At 28.5% G+C, this 24,149-nt stretch overlaps 2 protein-coding genes across 2 annotated transcripts in view; both read right to left on the reverse strand.

Moving 5' to 3' along the window:
- The window catches only part of ChAT (Choline acetyltransferase), a 54,035-nt gene that overhangs the window by 27,755 nt on the left and 2,131 nt on the right, over positions 1–24,149 (reverse strand). Inside the window, exon 3 of the mRNA XM_088181814.1 lies at positions 23,597–23,736. Within this exon, the coding sequence (XP_088037940.1) occupies positions 23,597–23,736 (140 nt within the window). The remainder of the gene's footprint in view (positions 1–23,596; positions 23,737–24,149) is intronic.
- The window catches only part of VAChT (Vesicular acetylcholine transporter), a 31,973-nt gene that overhangs the window by 7,232 nt on the left and 592 nt on the right, over positions 1–24,149 (reverse strand). The window contains exon 2 of the mRNA XM_088188989.1: positions 23,597–24,037. The gene's annotated coding sequence lies outside the window, so the exon portion shown is untranslated. The remainder of the gene's footprint in view (positions 1–23,596; positions 24,038–24,149) is intronic.

Here is a 24,149-nt window from a genome sequence, read left to right on the forward strand (position 1 = left end):
TTTATGTAACTAGAAATAATTTATTTATGTTTAAAACATGTAAGATAGTTGCACATTATTAAAGAAGTTTCAATACCAGATATGTACGACCTGGCTCTATTTTAATTATTCACCACGATATTCATCCGTGAGATTAGGAAATGTAAGGTAAACCTAATCTGTGATGATCGGTCGGAATTATAATTATATAATAATCACTAATTTCGATCTCCCAGACACAATAGAAACTTTAAAAACACTAAGCTTTGTATGGGATTCGAACCCAGGTCTTTTAGGTAAATAGTCAGAGACTTATACCACTCGTCTCTCGTGCTGGTAATAAAATATAATAATCAATAAACGATTACTTAAATCTGCTGTATATGAAATATAAAATATATTCTTCACTAGCTACTAAATTAGATTTTATCATATAGTAAAAACTACTTTTACTTATTTCCTCAAATTTTAAAAAATATTTTTTCGGTGGTGTCTCAAATATGATATGATTTCTTCAATAAATATATTTATTGGTTTTTTTATAGCATTGTCATCAATAATAAAATCTTTATTGAATATATTCATTTAAATGTTTTATAGATTCTGCAAATATTTATAAATATTGAGCTTTGCGAATATAGTTGCCTTATATATTGAAAAATTAGACTTTGTGTCTTCAATTTGATATGTTTTCTTCAAGTTCCTCAAAAGATCTATTCATTTAACAGCTCTTTTTAACGCGTTAATAGTTTCTTAACCCTTTAAGCGCCAGCGACATTTTAGTGAGTCACCTGTTATTTCTCTTCTTTTTCTAAAAATAAATCTAAAATACTTGTTTTACTAATAAATAAAGCTAGTACAATAATATTTTTTAATTAACAAAATTGTTAATAATTCATAAACTTGTTTTCAAAAATAATTTGATTTAAAAAAATAATCAGCAAGTGAGTTGTTGGCATTTAAGTGGTTAAATATATTCATTATGTAAATATCCTTCCATTCAAAAATAACTTCAATTAAATGTTTTATGGATTCTGCAGATATTGCAAAAAGGTTAACGTAAAGGTTATCCAAACACAAGTTTTAATTATTGAACTTCGCGAGTTAATGGTTGCCTTAAATATTAAGAATTTACTTTGAAATTATTTCTTCAGGTCTTTTAAATGTTTTATGGATTCTGAAAATATTGCAAAAGGGTTGACGTATTTATCCAAACACGAATTTTGAATATTGTACAGAATACAACAAATACGCTTGTGCCTAAAGCGATTTTAAGTTAAAATAGTATTTTTTCAGTTAACATTAACTTTTGAGTTTATAAATTTATTCAATAAAACCGTGTTTTAAAAAGTAACAAACCATAACGGTAATAAATTTAATATACTACAAAAAAATTACATTTTTTTAACAAGAGAAAACTTATTTCTGGTATAACTTTTCTTTACCAATTCGGAATTTTTCAATATTCCTCTACTGCAAAACTGGCGGTTTTTAATTATAAATTAATTCGTACAAAAATTTATGTTTAATTGATGTAAAAATAATATTCCAATGAATTAAAAAAAATCTGAATGTTAAATTCCTGTAAATTAAAGTTAAATAGATAATAGACAGCAATTCTAGTTTTTAAAATTAAAAAAACACGCACCCAAATAGCACGTTCCTAATTTACCGTGTTATTGGGGGTTCTAATCTACATATACAAAATTTGTCTAATTTTTATTTTCACACAATTGAACATTTCTAAACATAATAAACATTTTTTTTATGTACTTATTTCTAACGAGCCGAAAAATTATTGGTGAATTTTTAGCGGTAAAAAAAATGTCAAATTATAATACCACTTTCAGCAAACATTTTTTTTATCAATCTATAAGTAACATTTACGTAACTACTAAGCGTTTATAGATAAAAAAATTATGAATTTGTATTCATAAGAAAAAATTTAACATATATAATATTAAAACAGAAATATTATAGCTTTATTTGTACCATATACGCGTTTTATATATAGACGCATTTATTACTATTAAGCGTGATGGCAGCGAAGGCGAACAAGAATAGTACCAAGTGACGCGACGCAGATCGCGTACTCTCTCGATCTTTTAGCGACTGCCGGATAATTAAGACGTGAGTTTTTTCAAGCGCATATTTCACATTGAATTCGTATATTTTTTTAAAGTAATTAATACAAATAATAAATAGTTATATTCAGATGAATTATTAAAACAATTATATGTTTTATTCTGCCCTTCAACAACCCGGAAGCATAAGCGCAAGTCTTAAATTTCACATTAACTACGTTGACGATTAAAATACGTCTATCCATGGGTTGCAACGGAACTTGGGGGAGGCGGGGGATTAAAATAGTTTGCGTACAACAATACTTCAGACGAATAATAATATATATAAATAATGCAGTCAATGTGAGTATTTTTATAAATAGCGTTCTTAAGTTTAAATTACATTAAATTTTATCTAAAAAACAAGTTAAATATGAAGATGTATAAAAATGACGGTAAGGTAAATATTTTAGAACCTCCCTCACACGATGACAACGAAGTTCACTCAAAAGAACTACATTATAAACCTTTTTGTGTACACACATACGTAGTACATACATATGCGACATTTTCCTCTCAACACATACTTAAGAAAATAATTTTCCGGTAAACACTTGACAGCAACAAGAAAGCTCCAGAGACGCACACTTTAAAAAGCTTTTTAAAAACTTTTTTCGAACATGAGAACGCTTTTCAAAGCCAACAGGAGACGAGATTCCGCTTTCACAGAATATAACTTTAACCTTTGCTAATTATCAATCCGATATCGCCTTTGTAAACTTTCAAAACTTAAGGTAGTATTATATTTATTTTTCTGGATAAACTTTACAAGAATAAACTCTTGTCTGATCTTATATTAGATACAGAATCTTCGTTAGGAAAAGACGTTATTTAGTACAACGGTGACCGTGGAAATTCAATCTGCTTTTCGCCCCTGGCTGAACTACGCCTCGCAACGAAATTATAAATTGTGAAATGTTCTTCGTCCCTGACAAATAAGGCAATTTTCTTTTTCAAAATAAAATGAATAAGAAAACCGGCGAGTATTATAGCGAGTCTCAACAAAAAAACAACGTTTTAAATGCAACCCCTCGATTTGGGGTTGAACACAATGGCGCATACGAATCCAATAATAAAATAGTCAATACAAAGGAAACACTTGTCCCCGGACGCTGTCAAAGGCACTTCATTCCCTGTGAATGAGAGCTCAAGAGACAAAAGGGGTTATGTTACAATATATTGCATGACATGCAGTTGCTGTGTATAGCTGAACGTATGTATATTTATCTATAAGCGTATCCTGTTTATTGAAAAAATATTTTATAATTGAATTTAAAATAGCAATCTAATCTTAAATGAGCTGCCTGAAAAGAGGCGTTGCAAACAGCTTATATTTAGAGATAATCAACTACATAGTATTTTAAAATATTAAGGGATATCTACGCTTATGGGTCTAATCACCAGCCATCAAGTGATTAGGCTTATGAATTACTGGTGGGAGTATGGGAGATCACGCGTTGCGTGCTAAGTTTTCTGTTGTTTGCCTTTTGAATTTTCTATATTTATCTGACATAAAATAACCGCAGTGTAATATTATTTATTATATTAATACAAACTTTTGTATTTATTATTAATATAGAAGCAAAATTATTATGAAATAAAAACCTTGTCATTAAAAATTATTAATATATTTTACGTCATTGTTTTTTTTTTTAATAAAACGAAACATCGCATTGAATCAAATATAGCTAAAAATTACTACATTTAAATTACAAATAACTATTTCACACTCGAGGCGCTCACTACTAACTGTGGCACAACCGTGACATAACAAGAGTCGCTCATTGTTTTATTTATCCCACGTTCATGAGCGGTTAAGGTCACGTGAGTTGAACTCAAATGAACTTGAATTCTCAAATATTGGCAATCTGACTGATTGTGTACAGTTTCTAAAAGTTGCTAGACTGATACTATAAAATTTGCTCGTACTAAACAATGTAATAAAATAAATGTCGTTCCTATCTACTGATTGTAACCCTATTATAACGCTATATTATTTACACAATGATAGGTTTACAATAATACGAATAATCAAAATAAATGAGCAATAAAACAACATGATATTATTGTAAGCGTCTACTGTGAGCTCACTTTGTAAATAAACGATTCAATTTCTCTCAAGAGGAAGCAATCCAAAGAGGAAAGGGCAAACAAACTGAGCAATATCCGATTACTGAGTGTTTACAAAGTCCTTTCGACTCGTCTGCGACGTATATAATAGATATATGTATAAATGATTTATTTATTTATTAATTATTATTATTATGTTAATAAACAACTAACCAAATTATTTAAGATATGCTTTTTGAATCAATCGGATTGCCAAAAAAAAACAATGATACAAACATTAAATGCCATTAAAAAAGTCATTCTAAATAAAAAAAACATAAAAGCAGAGACAAAACGTAAATACCAAAAAATTCTATATATATATATATGTGGTTGAATGCGTTTTCGCGGATAAATATTTAGTTAATATTTCTAGGAGTCGGATTACTCCGCGTACTTTTTTGATTCCGTGTGGAATCATGGTCCCTACGTTTCGGCCAGATTATATATATATATATATATATATATATATATATATATATATATATATATATATATATATATATATATATATATATATATATATATTATATGAAAGATAATTTATTTATTTTTTTATCAAAAAACATATTTATTCCACTTCCTATGCCTCACTAAGCCACAATCAACTATTAAAATTCTTCACTCGCATTTAAAAAAAAGTGATTTTTATATACAGGTGGGCGGCATAAAATAAATTATTAAAAAAAAAATCTATAAATCTTACCGATTTTTTTTAAATTCATATTAAAGTAAACATTCAGAGAAATAATATCCTAAAAATAACTTTATCTTGGTGTGAACCATCGCGTTGCAAACATTGTTCAAATCTGGACCTTAAATTTGTGAAAGCTCGCTTAAATAGCAGCCATTTGTTCTCGGATATTCTCTTTCCATTTAACTGTCGTAGCTGGTTTGTTGTTGTAAACCTGACTCTTTAAGTATCCCCAGAGAAAAAAGTCAGAAGGAGGCAAGTCAGGACTCCTGGGAAGCCATGGAATACAACATCGACGCAAAATGAGTTTTCACAAATTTGAACATTTTTTGCAAAGCGATGGTGCACACCTGGATAATATTATTTTTTAAATATGATTTTCCTGAATGTTTACTTAAATATGAATTAAAAAAAAAACGATAAGATTTATATATTTTTTAAATAATTTATTCCAAACCGCTCATTTTTATGCCCCACCCCAAAAATAAATGTAATTTATTTGTTCATAGCACATAAATTTGTTTTTATATGTAATAAATAATTCGTTAAGAATTTTCAGCTTATAAATAAATAATACATAGAAACAATACTACGCCAATAATGAACTTAATAGATTTGATTTTGATTAAGATTTGTGACAAATAATAAACTATTGTACAAATATAAGAAATGGAATTTTAAAAATTATCATATATTTATATAATAATATACAACATATAACTTTCTATATTTTAAAGCTCCTTAGTGCACTCGAACACAAGACTTCCTTAGGGAACGCCGTGAAAAGTTCAAAGAGACAAGTGAGCTTCAAGAGGGTAGATGAGCTGTTTGCTAGCTTCAAACAGGAAAAGTATTATACAAAGCTACTCTATGAAATTAGTTTGATTGTACATACATTAAAAAAATAATTATTTTAAATAAACATAATATAAGTATAATATAATATTACGCGCGAATAAACTTTCTACGAGCAGCATTTATCTTAATTGCTCAACTTGTTATTCTCTTTAAAGGTAGACTTTCCTCTCGTCTTGACATAAGATAAGGGCGGTAATATTACGCCAGTTTTCCCAAACGTCAGGTATGGTCTTTGCAGGCGGTTTTCCAGCGGGTAGTAGACAAATGAGCCCGGGGGTGTCGTTTGATGAAACAACACGCTTTCAGATAGGGCACACTTCCCCTAGCTGTATACCGGGGGCAGTCAAGTGATCCTTTTTTTCCTGCGTCACAGTGAACTTTTATTTCTACCTTTCTGAAGCGGCCATTGTATTATATTATATTATACATATATGTATATATTTCGTGCGGACTGTTATAAATTAAAAATATCATGATTAATATGATTCCATATAAATAATTCGATCATTATCTACCCCTTCAGATTATATAAATTACACGTATTCAACAAAGTTGAGGGTGCATTTGTCGCATTAAGATCGTAGATAATATTGTCCTAGTAACAATGGGGATTTATGGGTGTAAATATAAAATTTTTATTGCAATTACATACAAATGTATATATGTTTTATACTTAATACCTGCGTTAAACTTAACCTTAAAAGGTCAAAAATCTATTTATTATAGCGTAATATACTACATGAAGGTTAACGACAGTGATGCAAAAGTAAATACATAAATTATAATATTTACTTGTTTTTATGAGTGGCAAAATATCGTATTGCTAACCTGAAAATAAACGCTCCGTCGACATTAGGTATTTTTAATATAATATCCCATGGGAGTAGTAAGAGAAGAAGTGGGAGGGAAGAGAAAGGAAGAAGGTTCAAACAGCTGCTAGTTTTGTAGAAATATGGGATTTAATCCAAAATATAAATATAAATAATAATTGAGAGTATATATAGACAGATTAATGCCGATGCAGAAAATTGTAACGCAAAACTATTAATACACACACACGTCGTTGCTCTCATGCAGGTGCTCGCGCAACACAAATACATGTAAAGCCAACTGTGAGCACCCAAAATTTAGTATTAAGATACGAAAATAGTTCTTCGAGCAGCATCTGATTATTTTATAGTATATGTGTGTACTCTCAACTGATTATTCAATGAGAACGATGTTAGTTTAATATTAAAATGAGTATAGCAAAAGCATTTAAGCGGAACTCTATATGTATATTTAATGTTTCGTTCTGATGCTACACAGTTAGTTTTAAGTAAACAGTCAAATTGCTACTCAATAAATTCAAAGTGCTACATAAGTGTATTATGAAGTACACTTTATGAATAAAAATGTCATGTTAGGATAGCTAATTTATACAGAAAATCAAAAAAAATTACTGCCAACGTATTTATATAAGAAATTCTGTATTTTATCGGAAGGTATGTCTCATGTTTAGTTTTCTTTTGGAACGGATTTTTTGTTGATATTCTATATAAAAGGAATAAGGAACAATAAAAGTCAAGAAAAAGCTGTTCGTGAACTTAGACCTATTTCGCTAAAAATATGATCGATTCAAGCAAAGTTCTTTAAGTGATCTATTCATTCTGAGCGATTTGAGCAACTGATATTAAAATTTACGTTGAAATTAAGAAACAGGTTATTGTGTTTAATTATCACCTGGATGTGTATGAAATTATTATCAAAAACATATAATTACATGTGTTGCGTTGCCAAAATGTATGTGGTTGATTAGCATATTCACATTAAGCAATAAATAATATTTGGGGGGTTCTTAAAGGTTCCAGCCTGAGCCCTCTGATCTTCATATTATTTATTAATGACAAATACGGTAGTTACAAATTCATTTTTTTCTGAATTCGATGCTTTTAAATTGTTTGGATGCATTTTGATTTGTTGCAGACTCCTTTTCTCTACAGAGTGATTTAGACTATGTATATGGGTTTCCGTCAAGTGTCAAAAAGTGCCATATTGTGTCATTTCCTCGATCATCTTCACCATCAAATTATTCCTAAGATCTTAATAGGAACGTTTTGGCTAGAGAAACTTCCACTAAAGTTCTCAAAATAATTTTTAAGAAATTCGGGATCTCTAATTTGGACTCCTTACATAACCACACAAAAGCTTACAAAAGATTATTATGCCTGCAATACACTCTATGGAAGTTGTCCGAACCGAAGTTATAACTTAAGTCGGCCGAGATCTACGACTTCGAATAAGCGACCACACTGTCGCAAATTTCATATGCCGTCCGGACGGCGGCTTCTGTCACGTACAACCGGCATATTTGCGCTCTATCGAAAAATGTGCCAAATAATCGCAATTTTTAAATTGTCATATTATTATAATTACGCTACTGATAATTATAAAAGTTTGTTTGGGCACTCACCAATACAATATCAGTGAAAACTTTTCGGTCGTAAATATTCAATTTACGCAAAATCTTTGTCGACTTTTGCAAAATGTCATTAAGCATAAAAATGATACTTCAGAATACGAACACCACATCTGTGACTATCCTAGAATTTTTCACCACCGATTCTAAATAAGAATTCGTTATGGTGTGAAATTTATATAAACCGATCTAGGAAAATGCATAAGGATATTCGAAACGATTTTTTAACAAAATCAAGTACCACTAATTCTTTTTTAATTATTTAATTTCATATGAAAACAAATATCTGTTAGAAGAATATACTATCAAAAATATAATTAATCTCATTTGGTGCCATAAAATATTCAAAGTCTGTTGAAGTCCCCGATAATCATGTGGTATTATAATTTGACCACGTGACCACGATGCAGCGCTCGACATGCGTGTTAACCATAGAACGCCTACGCGCATACGGAAATTGAACCGAGTTACTCGTTCTATCTCAGTTTGCGTAACACAATATCATTATGTCACTTAGCACGCGAGAGAGCGAAAGGGGAAGTATGTCAACGCTCGAAAGAGCAGCTCCGACTTCGGTCCCTTTGACTCCGGTCCTTTTGCCGATAATGTTCGAAAGCGCTTGAAGCGCTCGAAGCTCGACGATAAAAAATCTAACAAAAGAGCCGAAAATTTGTGGACTTTTTTGAGGATGATTTTTATTCTAAACATGTCCTAAATCGAGGGGTTTGCTCTCTAAAATCTATCAAAAAGACCTTGTGGATTGTATTTTTTTCGTTTTTCTTTGAAACAGATGATTTCAGTACAAAAATTATTTTTCCTTATTTTTCAAAACAATTTTTATTTATAAATATATAAAAATAACGTAAAAAATTCCAGAGGTTAAATATCGATACAATATTTACAAATGCCGCGAGAGATCTTATCAGTGCCTGTATTACTTGGGTCACGGCTGTGTCACAAAGGTCAAATAAGTCACTCTCCGAATGCGCCAGTTCGGCCGGCGTTTCGCAAAAGGAGCTTTTGATAATAAAAAAAAGCACCCGAAGTGTGTTTCGCAAAAAGTAAATTGCCTGCAGGTAATGAGGGCGCTCCCCTTCGGCCAGGGGTGATTCATCATCGGGGGGCCCTTTCTCTCTCTCTTTGAGTACCCCAAGCAGTTTAGTCCCCTCGCCCTAGCCTCCATCTACCGGGAGATAAAGCCATCAGGATGGTATTGAGGTTACGACACGAGTAACAAATTACGCAGACGGTTTTGTATTAGCATTTTACCGTTGGCGGAGAAGATATAGATAGATCCGCCTTTGGAATTGCTGGATTAAGAAGGATTGAGGACATTGTGAGCGAAAAAATCCAATCGCACCTACAAACAAAGGTAATGTGCTCGTAGACCTGATATTTCAAAGAATGCTTAACATCAAAATTAAATTAAGCAACTTAAATTTGATTTATTATTTTTTTAATGTAAATAAACCTTTTTATATCAGACGATTGCTTGTCATATAATTGATGTTTTTTTAAGTTAAAATTTGATTTATAAAGATAAAAATATTATATATAAAGTTAAATTTTGTTATTGCATGTGCAAAGTTACACGGGATAGAAAATAAATATGAAAGATTTAAAATAAAATATACAATTGATTTTTTGTAGCAAATATGATCTCTAGGATTCACGTGACGTGATAAAATAGTATAGCCGAAATAAAATTGTGCTTACAAAATGTTTAAAATTAATGTATAGAAGAAGATACTACTGCCAATGGTATTAAAAACGAGCAAAATGGTTTCGTGAATTTAAAACAAATTAAAGTACTTAACTGACAATTATCATTGACACACTAATTTAAAAATTTAATACAAAGATTATTTTGATAAGCTTTTAACGATTGATAAATTTTATGGATTATTTATAAAACGGATACTGAAAGATTAAACAACATTCTATGCAAAAATACTATTAAAGAAAAGGTATGTTCAATATGTATTAAAAATCTATACTTTCTGAATGATCCAATTCTATTTTTATAAATAATATATTAGAAATGGTAGTCTTTAATATAAAGCTACCAACCCATTAAATTCGTTCACTATTTTCACACCATTTGCCAAATGTACTGTAAGTCGAAGATTTAAACATTATCACAAAATATGTTTTAGGGTAGCAAAACTATTCAAAGGGAATTTTATGGTCCACCCGCCTCCGATCGCCCCAAGTTGGCAATTTTTCCTATCGTGACATAAAATATGGGATAAATGGTTTGTGTAGACGGGGAAAATGCACAGACACCCTTCCGACAAGCATTACAATGATCCACAAAGTGCTAACAATCGTTCCGGCTCATTTGCCACAGGACATCTGTTCCCGCTTGGGGATGTGGATGCGTAAATATAAAATATTTGCACGCCATCATATCATATTTATAATAAAATTATTACACTGTAACGTTCTTAGATAGGGGATGGATCTTTCGGAGCCTATTTTATGACACACGAAGTCGTGTTTTTTTATTATGCCATTTATTATGACCCTAATAATAAATTAATGGCATTTTATATTATATTTAGTATTTATACAAAGTAAAATATTTTTTATTTCGGGTTTTAAGACCAAAGGGGCTTAACTTTGCCGCCAAAATAGATTGGTAATAGTTTATTTGTATTATGTATAATTTACTACCGTAGAGAAATGGTGTCGAGTTGTATTCCGTAGACTGAATACTGGTGGAGAAGCTGGTATTGTCGTGATGTACTCTGGACGATTCACTGTTGTCTTTTGACTTCTCAAAGTGGCACATATTTATATTTATGAATAGAGACGTCTCTGCGATTCACAGATGAGGATGTTGGTGAGACAATTGCATCGCTTCATTATCACGATGTTCATGAAAATAGCGGTTTTTACGCAAAATAGACGCATTGTTAATCGCGCATCCTTTACGCGTCAAATAATTTTTTTTTCCAATGCTATCAAGTGGTTAACGGAACAGATTCTGCAAGCTAAAGTGTCATAGAGGATCGTCAAAGTAAAGCGCATTATTTATAGCAAAGGCAAGCATCACAGATGTTGCGTCATTTACGTGTAGAGAGACATCCATTTGGTCTGATTCTGAGATCTTTAGTGGAAGTTCGCTTAGCCAAAATGTTCCCAACAAAATCGTAGATATAAACTATTTAACTATATCGAGAAAATGACACTAAAATGCAGACTAATGACGGAAACTTATCTCCGTAAATAATCTAAGTCACATAGCGATTTAGATACTTTATGAAGATTAGTAAATAATAAATAGTTCATATTAAATCAAATGCTTACAGTAGAAAACTTTAATTTGTTACTACTGTATTTATGTCATTAATAAATAAATTGAGGATCAGAGACTGATATAACTTACAAGCTGTCTATGATCGCTCAAAGAACCGAGTTAAATCATCTGAGATATCCGAATATTTTTTACTAATAACCCTTGTCCAAGGCTTTCTCAAAATATGGAAATATGCCATTTTGCATTATACAATATTTTATTATGCCCATTGCATAATTTTATAATAAATTGTATATAATCCATATATAAAGCTAATTGATAAATTTATGTAAAAGTTTTTTTTAAATTTGATGAAAATATTATATGAAATAATAAAAATACAATGTGTTATTGAATAATATTATATATATAAATAAAATTTTATATAATATTATATTTAAAAAAATTCAATCTTATATCTTCTATAATCATCATAACAATATTTTCTACATAATAGAATCGCGATGTGCTCCCACATCACGTAATATATTATAATGAAAGCCGTAGCACAAGAAAAATAATAAATCAAAGTCTACCTCGAATTTTTGTTCTCCAAATGAGGGATACAGCTGAAGAGACATCAAAGGACGAGCAAATGTAATTTTCAGAGGTGTTGTCTTATACATCTCGAAAAGAGAAAGAGAACTAACGGAAAACGCAAGGAAAATATACACCGTTAATTTTTCATCTACCATTTTAATTTTTAATTAAACGGATTATGCATCAATTCAGCTTTTGTGATTAATTTTTTTATGGTTGTGTCCGTTTATTTTCATAAAAAGCAACCCCTAGTGGAGATGTAGCTATGACGCACAGTATTTACACCTGAATTATTTATGTGCGTGCGCCCTCTCGTTTTCGACCCTCGCGATCGAAACTAAACATAACTTTTCGAATACGTGGAACAATGGCGTATAATAAATTATTACTTATATGTGATGAACGTAAGAAAATATATAATATATCTTAAAGGTGAAATTGTGAACGAAAAAATATATATTATGCAAAATTAAACCAATTTTCTTTTTCAAGGTGCCTAGTCCCCCTCAACATTGCGGTAACAATATAGCCGGAAGCTTCCACGGCGGATTTCCTTTTCTGAATTTTTGAGGGGGTAGAAAATTGCGTCTGTGCATATACACAATGTAAATATACAAATAAAGCGATTATGAATTTTAAAATACTTTAATTGATATTAATGATCACTACACTACATTGAAAAGCAGCGAAATAAAAATCAATCATTCACTATAGTTTCGGGATGGATATTTTATAAACCACTAGGTTTTTCATTTACTTTTATATTTTAAAACTATTATTTTTTTTAATATCAAATTATCTGCACATGTTAACATTGACAATTATTTTATTAAACACATATCTCAATAATAGTTTTACTAAATACGTGTTAATCTTATCAAAAATAAAATACAATTTAATTTATATCTATATATATATATATATATATTTATATACATATGCTATAGCATAAGTGTAAGTGTAATTTGAGATGAAGCACTACTCAGATGCAATTGCCTTAATAATTTAGCTTAAAATTAATCGATTCATAAAGCCCCGTCTACATGTATTTTATCCGCAGCTTCCCTTCCTCTTTCTCTCTATCTCGCGTTTAATTTAAGATATGAAAAATTTATATTGCAAAGCTGGAACATTACAGACGAGAGAAGGGATGCGTGTGAAAATTTCATGAGAAAACCAGCCGCGGGGCTTAGGGGTATTTTCCACCCTAGTTTATTCTGGGATGCACGGCACGAAGTCCCGTTTGTCTACGAAAATATTTGTTTTTATATACATATGTATATATATATAAATATATGTTCGTAATAAAAGCAGATTTGCTGAATGTATTATAAGGAATAGTTTACTTTACTCTTGAAAAAATATATAAATAGAAACTGAATATACAGCTGATCATATAAATTAATGACATATTGTATTCGTGTGAAATATAATATGATTAAAAGTTTGTACAAATTCGGGTGGGTAAAAAATAAATATTTTTTTATATTATAAAGACAAAATGAGTCGAGCAATATATAACACCACAAATATATTATATCAAAAAATCGGATTAACCTATTTGAGCTCAAGGGTCAAATATCCAACATTTATAGAACACCCTTTTTTTCTCTTTTACCTTTACAAATATTATACTTGCTCTATGAGATTTACTGATTTTTTTATTTTCGAGTCGACCCACTTTCAACTAAAACCAACTAAAACACATGCATATAATATATTTTAATGTATTATAATACAATAAAATATTTTTGTTATTTTGTATAATATTTTATATAATTTTAATGCTTTGACAAAATTATCAAAATATATTTTTAATTTTTTTTTTATTTTAAAACAGCAATGGAAAGTATATAAAAGTTGTATATATTAAATAAAAGCTTTCTATATTTATTAACATTATTAATACATTTAATTTCAAGTGTTAATCTAATCCTAAATATTTATGAATTGCTCGATTTATATTGTATAAAAACAGACGATGTTTTAATACAATTTTCATTGATATAAAATTAGATTATTTTATTGTATTTATATACATATATGTAAGAACAAATATGTATTATTAAAATATATGCTAAATATATTAATAAAAAGCAAATTTAAACTCTATATATTAATTCAATTGCGGTTAAATACATGTGTTATAAGCAATTTATTGTATAAATCATAATATATTTTAATACTAAACAGTTTTGCGCTCTTAATTATTTTACAAAGAAATTGCTCATCTAGAAAATTTGTTAAATACCTTGTCTTGTAAATTTAAGAATTAAAAACTTGTCTAAGTGAAGGAATAAGGTTCTAAAATGTATAAATAAAGGTTGTAGTCGAATCTTTCGGTAATTAAAGGCTCTATTGTTATAATTATTTTTCAATAAATTAAGTCAGACTCTGTATTTATTTATTTGTAAAATTTGTTTTCGAATAGTTTATTATAAATAAAAAAATAAGTTACAAGATGCTGTTATAGCCATTTACAAGTTTACGATTATTTATTAAGAAGTTAAATTCAATAAACACAAAAATGTGACTAATAAATTAATACGAAGGAATACAAAAGCAGAAAGATAAAATATACAAAAATCACCGTTACTTGAATAATAGGTTAGTATGTTTTGCAAAATATTTTTCCGCGTGAGAATTACATTGTTGTTTCACGATGGAATCGATAATCTGTTAAGAAGTTTTTTTATGCTTAATATAAAATAACGTATTATAAATTATTTGTTGTGTTTTATTTTGATTTACAATTAGCTTTTTATTTTTCTGGATTTTAATTTAACTTTTTAGCGCGAACACAAAAATTAAACATAGATTTATCATATTTTTTTCAGCGTAATTTCATCATGTAATCAATAATATAATATTTCACCAATTATTATATGCAAATGTAGAATATAATTTCAGGAGCGTACGGTGAGATACATTTCCTTTCGCTTGCTCGCGTCTTAAGTGACGAGAGTGAGTGAGAGATAAGAGTGTGCGTTACATACGTTCCGCACGCCCTGACTTTTATAGCAACACTTGATTCAAATTTCAGTTTGACATTTACCGCTATCATTTTTTACCCTTTCTTTAACTGTGCACTTGTTTTTATGTGTGCCTAATAAAAATGCCTCGAAAGTGCAAAAACAGTGCTAACTCTTTTTATTACACGTGCGGTGAGTTTATTCCAGCTTCTCAAAAAAAAAATAATGACGATTATAGAGAAAAGGGCGTAATTTATTGCCGATTCGCGTTCCGAACTATGTGTTAGTGTATAGTGTTCTCAATTAAGACTCAGAGAAACAAAGTTCTTATTATGCTTAGAGAGTATTAAAAAAATCTTAGATATGTACGAGGGTAGCTCCATAAGTCCTAAGACAATCTAAGAGATGGCACTAGTAGTATCAAAACAAATTTATTGCTAAAAAGTAGCATTTGTCAGTAGACTACTGTCAAATTTTCAGTCATTTCCATCGCATCCTTTGATTTTTACAGTCGATTGAAGCAAACAAAATTTTTATTTTCGAATAATGGAAAAAACGAGTTTCGTATAGTGATTAAACATTTTAATTTATAACCAAAAACACTGTAAGAAATCAAATCCAAGTTGGATAAAGTTCATGGCATATGTGCAATAGTGTTTAAAACTGTTTACAATTATGTGAATGAGTTTAAATGTGGTCATACGTCCACAAGTGATGAATATCGTAAGGGGTGTCTACTTGAGGTGACTACGCAAAAAACGATCGACTATATATGGTCTTAAATGATCGATTAGTCAAAGTGCATGAACTTGTTAAGGCCACAGGCAAATCAAATAGCTCAGTGGTTTAGTTTTTGCATGAAAAATTGGCAAGATGCCGCGTTTGCTCACAGTACAGAATAAACGCAATTGTATGGTTGATTCAATGGCTTATTTTTCCGTTTCAATCCTAATGAGTTTATGTGTTGATATATCACTGTTGATTAAACATGGATATTACACTCCAGAGATATAGGAACAGTTGAAACAGTATGTTCCTGAAAACAATCCGGCTCAAAAAAGCACGTGGAATCATTCATATTGACTACATGGAAAAAGGACAAACGATAAATGAGAGTATTATGCGTTGTTATTTTATGTAGAAAATATAGAATAGAAGCCGATTACTAAAATTTTATATCTATATAAAAATAGTGGTAATTATTTTACTTCAAAAGCTTATTTTTGTAATGCATATAAAATATTTAATTTAATTTACTACAAAGTCGTATAGTAGTAAAAAAAATAGAAATAGGCCAATTACTTTCTGGAAATTCCAGCTAAAATTTTACGCAATATCGAGAGTTCGTTATTTAGCGAAAAAATATACTTTCTATTCAATGTTTCACTGAGACTACACTATATACAATTGTTTTGCTGCAACAATGCAGTCATATAGAATATATTAATTGGTATTATTTGAACTACAGGATTTCAGAAGCATAAAATTTGTATAGCTTTAAACAGAAAAGTAAACAGCACTTAAGCTAAATAATTCCTTTCACAAAAAACGATATATAATACATAGTAGTGCGTGATTCACATCGTGACTTTGCCGATCTCTGTACTCCAACTACGCCGAGTACATACTACATATCGATTTGCTTTTTGTACCCTGGCATGTCGTTCTCTGCCGCCAGAGTTCGCTGGGCTCCAAAAATAAACATTCGGTCTGGTTGTGTATCGATCCACCACCACCACCTCCACCCCCTACCTGGCGGTTTTACAGCTCGTGTGCTTTGAAAAGCTCTAGGCTCCGCACCTGTCGTACAGCCTATCCAAGTGGGAAAAGCTCTCTCTCCCTCTCTAACCAAAACTATTCCGTAATTATTTTCCGATATATGTGTCAATTTTCGCACTAAATGAATTTACGGTTTAGTAATACAGAACAATAATCCTAATCCATATAGATTTGGCGTGTGGGCGTGGGACGAATGTGTTACGAATTAACGACGAGATAACACCGGAAAACAGTGTTCAGATCATTAGAACGTAGGTGGGTAACTGTTTACTGGTATTCGATACACGTGTCTATCAATTTTCACAATTTAGCGTTTTCCTTTCTCTTTCTTAAATTTAATTATAGAATAAGCAAACATATATACGATAATTCATACAAATTTTTATGCCAATAATACTATTTTTCCGGAACAAATATTACACCAGAGGTTTTTAAACAGCTTATTATTTTAATCATGTACTGGAATAGCTGATGAATCATATAAAAAAATCACAAATAATTACATGCGATAAATAAATATTTAAATTTACTTTTTTTAGTCAAATCATTAATTACGCTTTAAAGTATTAAATTTATTAATAATACACGTTTAATAAAAAATCTGTCAATTATCTTATGAAGCCTGGTTTTTAAGTACCGTAATTTTCAACATGTTTGCTTTACCATATACGTAAAAAAATAATTACATTTTTATAATTAAAACTACTTAATTTTTATTTGAGATATGATTTTTTTAATCTAGAAAAAGTAAAGTTATTTGAAAACCGTATTTTTTATTTTTTTATTCATAAATTACTAGTGTAAAAGTGTCTTTTTAACTTACGTCTTTTAAATTTATTAAAAAAAAATTTTTTAAAATAGAATTAAAAATATATGTTTCAATTAGAAAAAAATACTATTAGCTATCTAAGATTATGATTTTTTAAGCTAGAAGAAGTAACTATGATTTTTTAAGCTAGAAAAACTAGCAATTTATGTATTCATAAATTGCTAGTGTAGGCGTTCCTTTTTTACTAATGCCTTTCAAATTTATTAAAAAATATATTTAAATAATGTAACAAAAACATTGGTTGCATTGAAAAAAAAATATCAATTAGCAATTCAAGATTAGGATTTTTAAATCAAAAAAAAAATTTTCATTTCTTATTTATAAATTGCTAGCGCCTTTTTTACTAACGCCTTCAACATTTATTAAAAAATATTATCAAAAATATAGGTTGCAATGAGAAAAAAATATTAATTAGCAATCCAAGATTATGATTTTTTAAGCTAGAAAAAGTAAAGGTTTAATTAAAAAATCGTGACAAAATAAATAGTTATATTATAATAATATGACTTGAAACAATCAAAAAATATAATAGTATACATCATTTAAAAAAACATTAGTTTTTGGATATTTTACTTTAAACTGATATTTTATGTAATAATTATGTATATATAATAAATATGACTTTAAAAAAAAAACAACAAAAAAACAGTAGTAAACTTATTTTAAAGAAAAAACAAGTTTTTGGTTATTTTACTTTAAACTGCTATTTTTGGCAAAGAAAATCAAGCGATACAAATATCAGTTGAGTTATTTGCTTCAAAAACTACTATTTTCTTAAAATAAAAATCTATGGTTTAATTTGACATGCAGTGCCAAAATTTGGGATGTTTTGCTATAAATTCCTTAAAGAATATATTGAAAATTTGTATGTTTTATTATGCTAAGCTTTAACCCATACGATACTTAACTTTATTTTTTGTTATAAATTGCTAGTGTAAAAGTGTCTTAAGAAAAGAATATTCCATAAATATGTTATTAAAAATATTGATCGCGATGAGAAAAAAATATAAATCAGTCATCCGAATGTGACAATTTGACTATTTATAAGTTTATGATGTTTTAATCCAAAAAAAAATTAAAAATCACCACAAAAAAATCCTAGATTTATCTAACAAAATGGCCGACTGCTGTTTTAGAAAGTCTATAATGTTTTATAAATTCTATTGTTGTATAGTTTTATGGCTACGTGTGACGAGTAGCTATTTGTATAATCTAACTTGGATTAAAATGTGTCAAATTATTGCCCAATGGCAAATTTATTATAAGTTTTTTATACTATATATATTTTACAAACCCATAAAAACCACACTAAAATATTACTTATAACTTTTATTATTGTCCCAAAATTCTGTTATATATGTACAAGAGAAACGACCAAAAATTCAGTGTTCACTCAGAAACCTTTAAATGTATTATTTTCAAGATCCTAAGTAATTAGGAAATGTATAAATAATGCATCATTAAATATCGCTTAATCACATATACATTGAATAAAACGTTAAAATATTTTTTATATATATATAATATATAATATATAATATATATATATATATATATATATATATATATATATATATATATATATATATATATATATATATATATATATATATATATATATATATATATATATATATATATATATATATATATATATATAACTTTTTTTTTTTTAAAAAAAAAAAAAAAAAAAAAATATATATATATTAATATATATATATATATATATATATATATATATATATATATATATATATATATATATATAACTATATATATATATATAACTATATATATATATATATATATATATATATATATATATATATATATATATATATAATGTTTATTTCAATAGTATAAATAAATTCACAAACATACCAATTATATTTATTATATAACTATTTTCATGTTTATAAATTGCTATTTGTTATAATTTATTAAAAAATAATAATATAAAATAAAACGTTAGTTGTTATAATTAAAAAAATACTAAGTGAAAGAAAAATATAGAAAAAAAAACAATAAATTGAGTAAAAACTTGCGTACATTTAACTTAAACACTGGATCTCTCTAAAGCAATGTGTGCTTTGTCATTTTGTGCTGATATTTATATTAAGGGTTGTTTTTATCGTAGTCACTGATACATGAAATTATCGGGCTTAATGTAGTAATGCAAAATATTTTTATAGTAATTTCTGGTATGATAATTATAGTGTTCTTGGATTGTTGATATTTAAAGGCGTCAAAAATGTGTATTAAACATTATTTTTATAGCTTTATTTAGAATACATAATATTAGTAGTGGTACTCTAAGCCCGAATTTTGATTTCTAGTAGGAAGTGCTCTATCTATTAAATATCGATCTGAGAGCCGCAATTGCGGCAAGCCCTTTAAAGCGAAGTTCTAAAATATGTTTATTATATTTAAGTCAAGGGGAAAGCTTCTGTCCTGTTCATTTTGGAGAGGCTGTGACAAGGAAACTTTTTGTTTTAGGATCTGTTGGTCTAGACGAGACTCGACAATACTATTGAAATCTGTATATATTATAAATACTTGGTATTTGCTCTTGTCGGCTATATTTTGAGACGATAAAGTAATTGAAATGAAGTATAGCACTAAAACTGTATTAAACTTATATATTTAATTATAATATATAATGCAATGTGGGTTGAAAATTTATGATTTCATTATGTTTTTAAGTAATTAATTCAATATAATCATTTCAAAACTTGAAGCACGTAAAATATTCGCAAAAAAAGCATATTCTGCTATAATATTTTTTTTAATTATATTATAATATTCTCAATATTTTGTAAGGGTTTTACTCTGCCACCCAGCAGAGCTAAAAGGCGTTAATTAAAAATGGGCTAAGTAATTGAGTTAGTATGAACGTTTCACGGTCCCGGACGTGTAGTTGGATTATCCAATTTACTTACAACCCTTTTTATTTTATTCATCGAGAGACTACGTAAACCCCCCCTGATTAAGCAGCCTACACACAGGGCCTAAAAAAATACGTCCGGACTAAAATATTTACACGTTAAACGTATTTATTATAATCGTAACATAATTATCGTAATTATTTTAGCATTACATTAAAATAAGCATAAAGATTTTATTATCTAATGTGTATTATTGGGGATATTTATGGACAATAATATGTGTTTGCTGAAAGGCCGTCGCCATTTGCAAGTCTCCGAATGATTCGTTTAAATGATATACAAACATTCGAGGGGGTTGGTATTTGTTTTAAGGGTCTTGTGTTTGACATAACAATTTGCCTTGTTCGGTTTGTTTTTGTCTGCTGCTTACACAAATGGCATCGTTCAATTGATTCGTATTTTTTCGGAATCAATATATTTTTATTTTACTATTATGACTAGGTGAGTCACTATAGTTTTAGATATTATTAAATATACAATAATGCTACTTATATTTTTATAAATTATTTTATGGTCCATATTCGTTTGATGCTTAATAATAATTGGATATAGAAAATGACACTTGAGTTATGCTCTTTAGGGTATTACAAATTAATTGACTTTTTTATATTTTTAATGGATAAATATTTTTAATAAAACAAGAAGAGTTTAATATTTTCTTTTTTTTGCTATTTATTCCCTGAATATGCATAATTAAACATATATTTTGTGCCAAAATATATGTATTCTATTTAAAATAGGATTATACCAAACCAAAAATTTGCATTTAAACGTAGAATTTCGATTGCAAACTAAATATATATATTTAACCTTTCGAAATCTAAACAACTATAATCGTTGTTCGTCGTAAAAGCAAATGAATGTCAGTGGTATAAAACTTTTTTTATATATGTTGTTGTATTGTTGTGTAACATGGTTCGATGAATATATGACTAAGTAGGGTTATAAATAAACAGCAACATACAAAAAACTGTATATTACTATAATTCATTGAAATGAGTAATAATAAGATCCACTATATTAATTTGGTAATTTTATATATCATATTCTTTCTAAAGAAACACTTCTTAATCGGACATTTACATTTACAGTATAGCAGTGCTACTTTCAGTTACAATGAATTGGAAAATTTTATTTAAACACATTTGCATAATACTTGCTATTTAGAAGATATGATGTTTTAATTGTATTAGTATAAAAATACATTTTTCACAAAAACAATTAAATCAGACCATCGATATTTTTAATCAAAATTTTAAAAAACATAAGTAGTATTATGGCAAATTTTATAATGCAGTTAAAAGTTTTAAGGTAAAATTGATTTACTGTTTATAAATATAAGTAAATCGAAACTATAATAAATTAGAAAATGGCTTATTAAAATAACATGCATTCAAAAATCGACTACACATATTTTTTCGTGTAACGTTTTCGCATGCTTGATCAAGCCTGCGAAAATAAAGGCTCGCGAGCCGAATCCGGCAGGCTAAATTTAGGATGAAATTACATCGATTTTTCAAGTAGTTAAGCATATACGGTTTGTAATAATATAAATGATTTTAACCTGCGCATTATATATGTATGTATACATCAAAAGCATTTACAAATTAAATTAAATTAAAAATACATACCAGCAAAACAATACAACATTGTATTTTTTATATAAAATTTTTAAAGAAAATTATTTATTATAGATAAATATTTTAAAAATTCACCGCGCAGCTAAAAAACATTTTTATTATATCTTCCGTTGTGACCTGACAGGCGTAAGCCCAATTTGTTACAACGGGCAAATCTGCACCAACTGAGTAAGTCAATCAGACATAATGAATACCTATTATTAATATTATTATGTATCTATGGCTGTTTTTTTAATAATAGTGCTTTTTTTATAAATAAAAATACGAGTGTTGCTGCCGGGGCTCGAACCCGCAACATCAGATTTACTAGTCTGAGACTCTTAAACATAAAATTGAATATTTTATTCGCTATGCGGCGGCGACAATTTAATTAAAAATTAAAATAAAATCATTAGTTATAAAAAAATTTAAAAAACCTAGTTACACGGCCAAGATAGGATTTTATTTATATTATATTTATCTGACAAGCAAAAAATATATCCAGATTAGTAGTATTAGATAAGCTCCATTTTTTTATTAAATTAAGCGCCCAATTATATTAAAAAATAAAGCAGGGGTCAGAAAATCTGGTTTGCGGTAATTTAATAAGTTCGCCCGATTTTCTGTACGGTTTTTTCCATGGTCCGTAAAAACGGACCATATATTTTTTATACTGATTACTCTAAAGAACTCAAAAAATATTTTTTTAAATAATTAAAAGGTTAAATATAGCAAATATTTTTAAATTGTGAGGTGATTTTAATTAATGGAACCTATCACCATATTTTTATAACCACTGTAACGGTTTTTTATACGGTAGTATAAAAAAGAGAATCAGGTGTGTTTATATAAATTTATTTAATTTAAATCACATCATATCAAGTAGAATGAAATAAAATGTATAAAAACGTACATTTATTTAAAAAAAAAATATGTTTATCCATTATTTTTTAATCCTAATAATTGATGTCTAATAAAATTGAAAGCCTTAATTATACAAATGTATAAAAAACAGATTTTAAAAACTAACAGATGCAAATAAAAAAACACTAGTAGTTTTGAAGCACTACTTTCTTTGGCCTAAAATAATTTCCATGTCATTCAAAGAGTTTGTTGCAACTATCAAAAATGGACTTGCTATTTTAAATGTAATTATTTTATGAATTAATATATTTAACTGTGGTTGCTTAATAAATAAATTTAGGATTATAATTTTTCCGTTTTATAAAACGCTCAATTTTTGGGAGCAATTTTTCACCATAATCGCTATTCGTGATATTTGGCGATTTGCGTTGAAACGTGCCTTCAATAAAAACGTTTATCGGAAAATTTCGTTGAAAAGCACAAGTAAGTCGTAGAGCTTTATATAATACAAATTGGATTTTCTCACCTGTGTCTGTGGGTAGTGCTGACCCCAGGCGCGTCGCTAGCCCCCGGACCCCCGCGGCAAGCCTTTGAGGGGAAGCCCCCAAAAGGGCTCCCTGCAGCCTCCCCAGCCCTGAGCCCTGCGCCCCCTCCAGCTTCGGATCTCTTTAACGCACTCTTTTTCTTACTATTTTATTTTTAATATTCCAATCAAATTTTATTTTTATTTATATAAGCCTCTCCCCTCCGAAACGATATTCACATTCGACGCGATAAAATTTTATAATAATAATAATAATTTTACATATTTTTTTTCATATAAATTTTAATTAATCCGACCGATTTTAAAAATATATTTTTTTCCAATATCACACTCGATTTCAATTTTAATTTTATTATTAAATGATATGTATAGTGATTTAATATTTGAGTGTTGTTATTAATTGATATCCATTCCGCAATAGATCTGCAAATCAATAATAATTCTGATTAATTTTATTGAATTGTAAATAAATAAAAATTAATTCGCCGCCACTGTATCGCGCTTCTCGCTCTAACGCGCAAATGTAATACAAAAA

Source organism: Plectrocnemia conspersa, unplaced genomic scaffold (assembly GCF_051122295.1).
Source record: "Plectrocnemia conspersa isolate PC_06_02 unplaced genomic scaffold, ASM5112229v1 ptg000001l, whole genome shotgun sequence".
NCBI classification, from domain to species: domain Eukaryota; kingdom Metazoa; phylum Arthropoda; class Insecta; order Trichoptera; family Polycentropodidae; genus Plectrocnemia; species Plectrocnemia conspersa.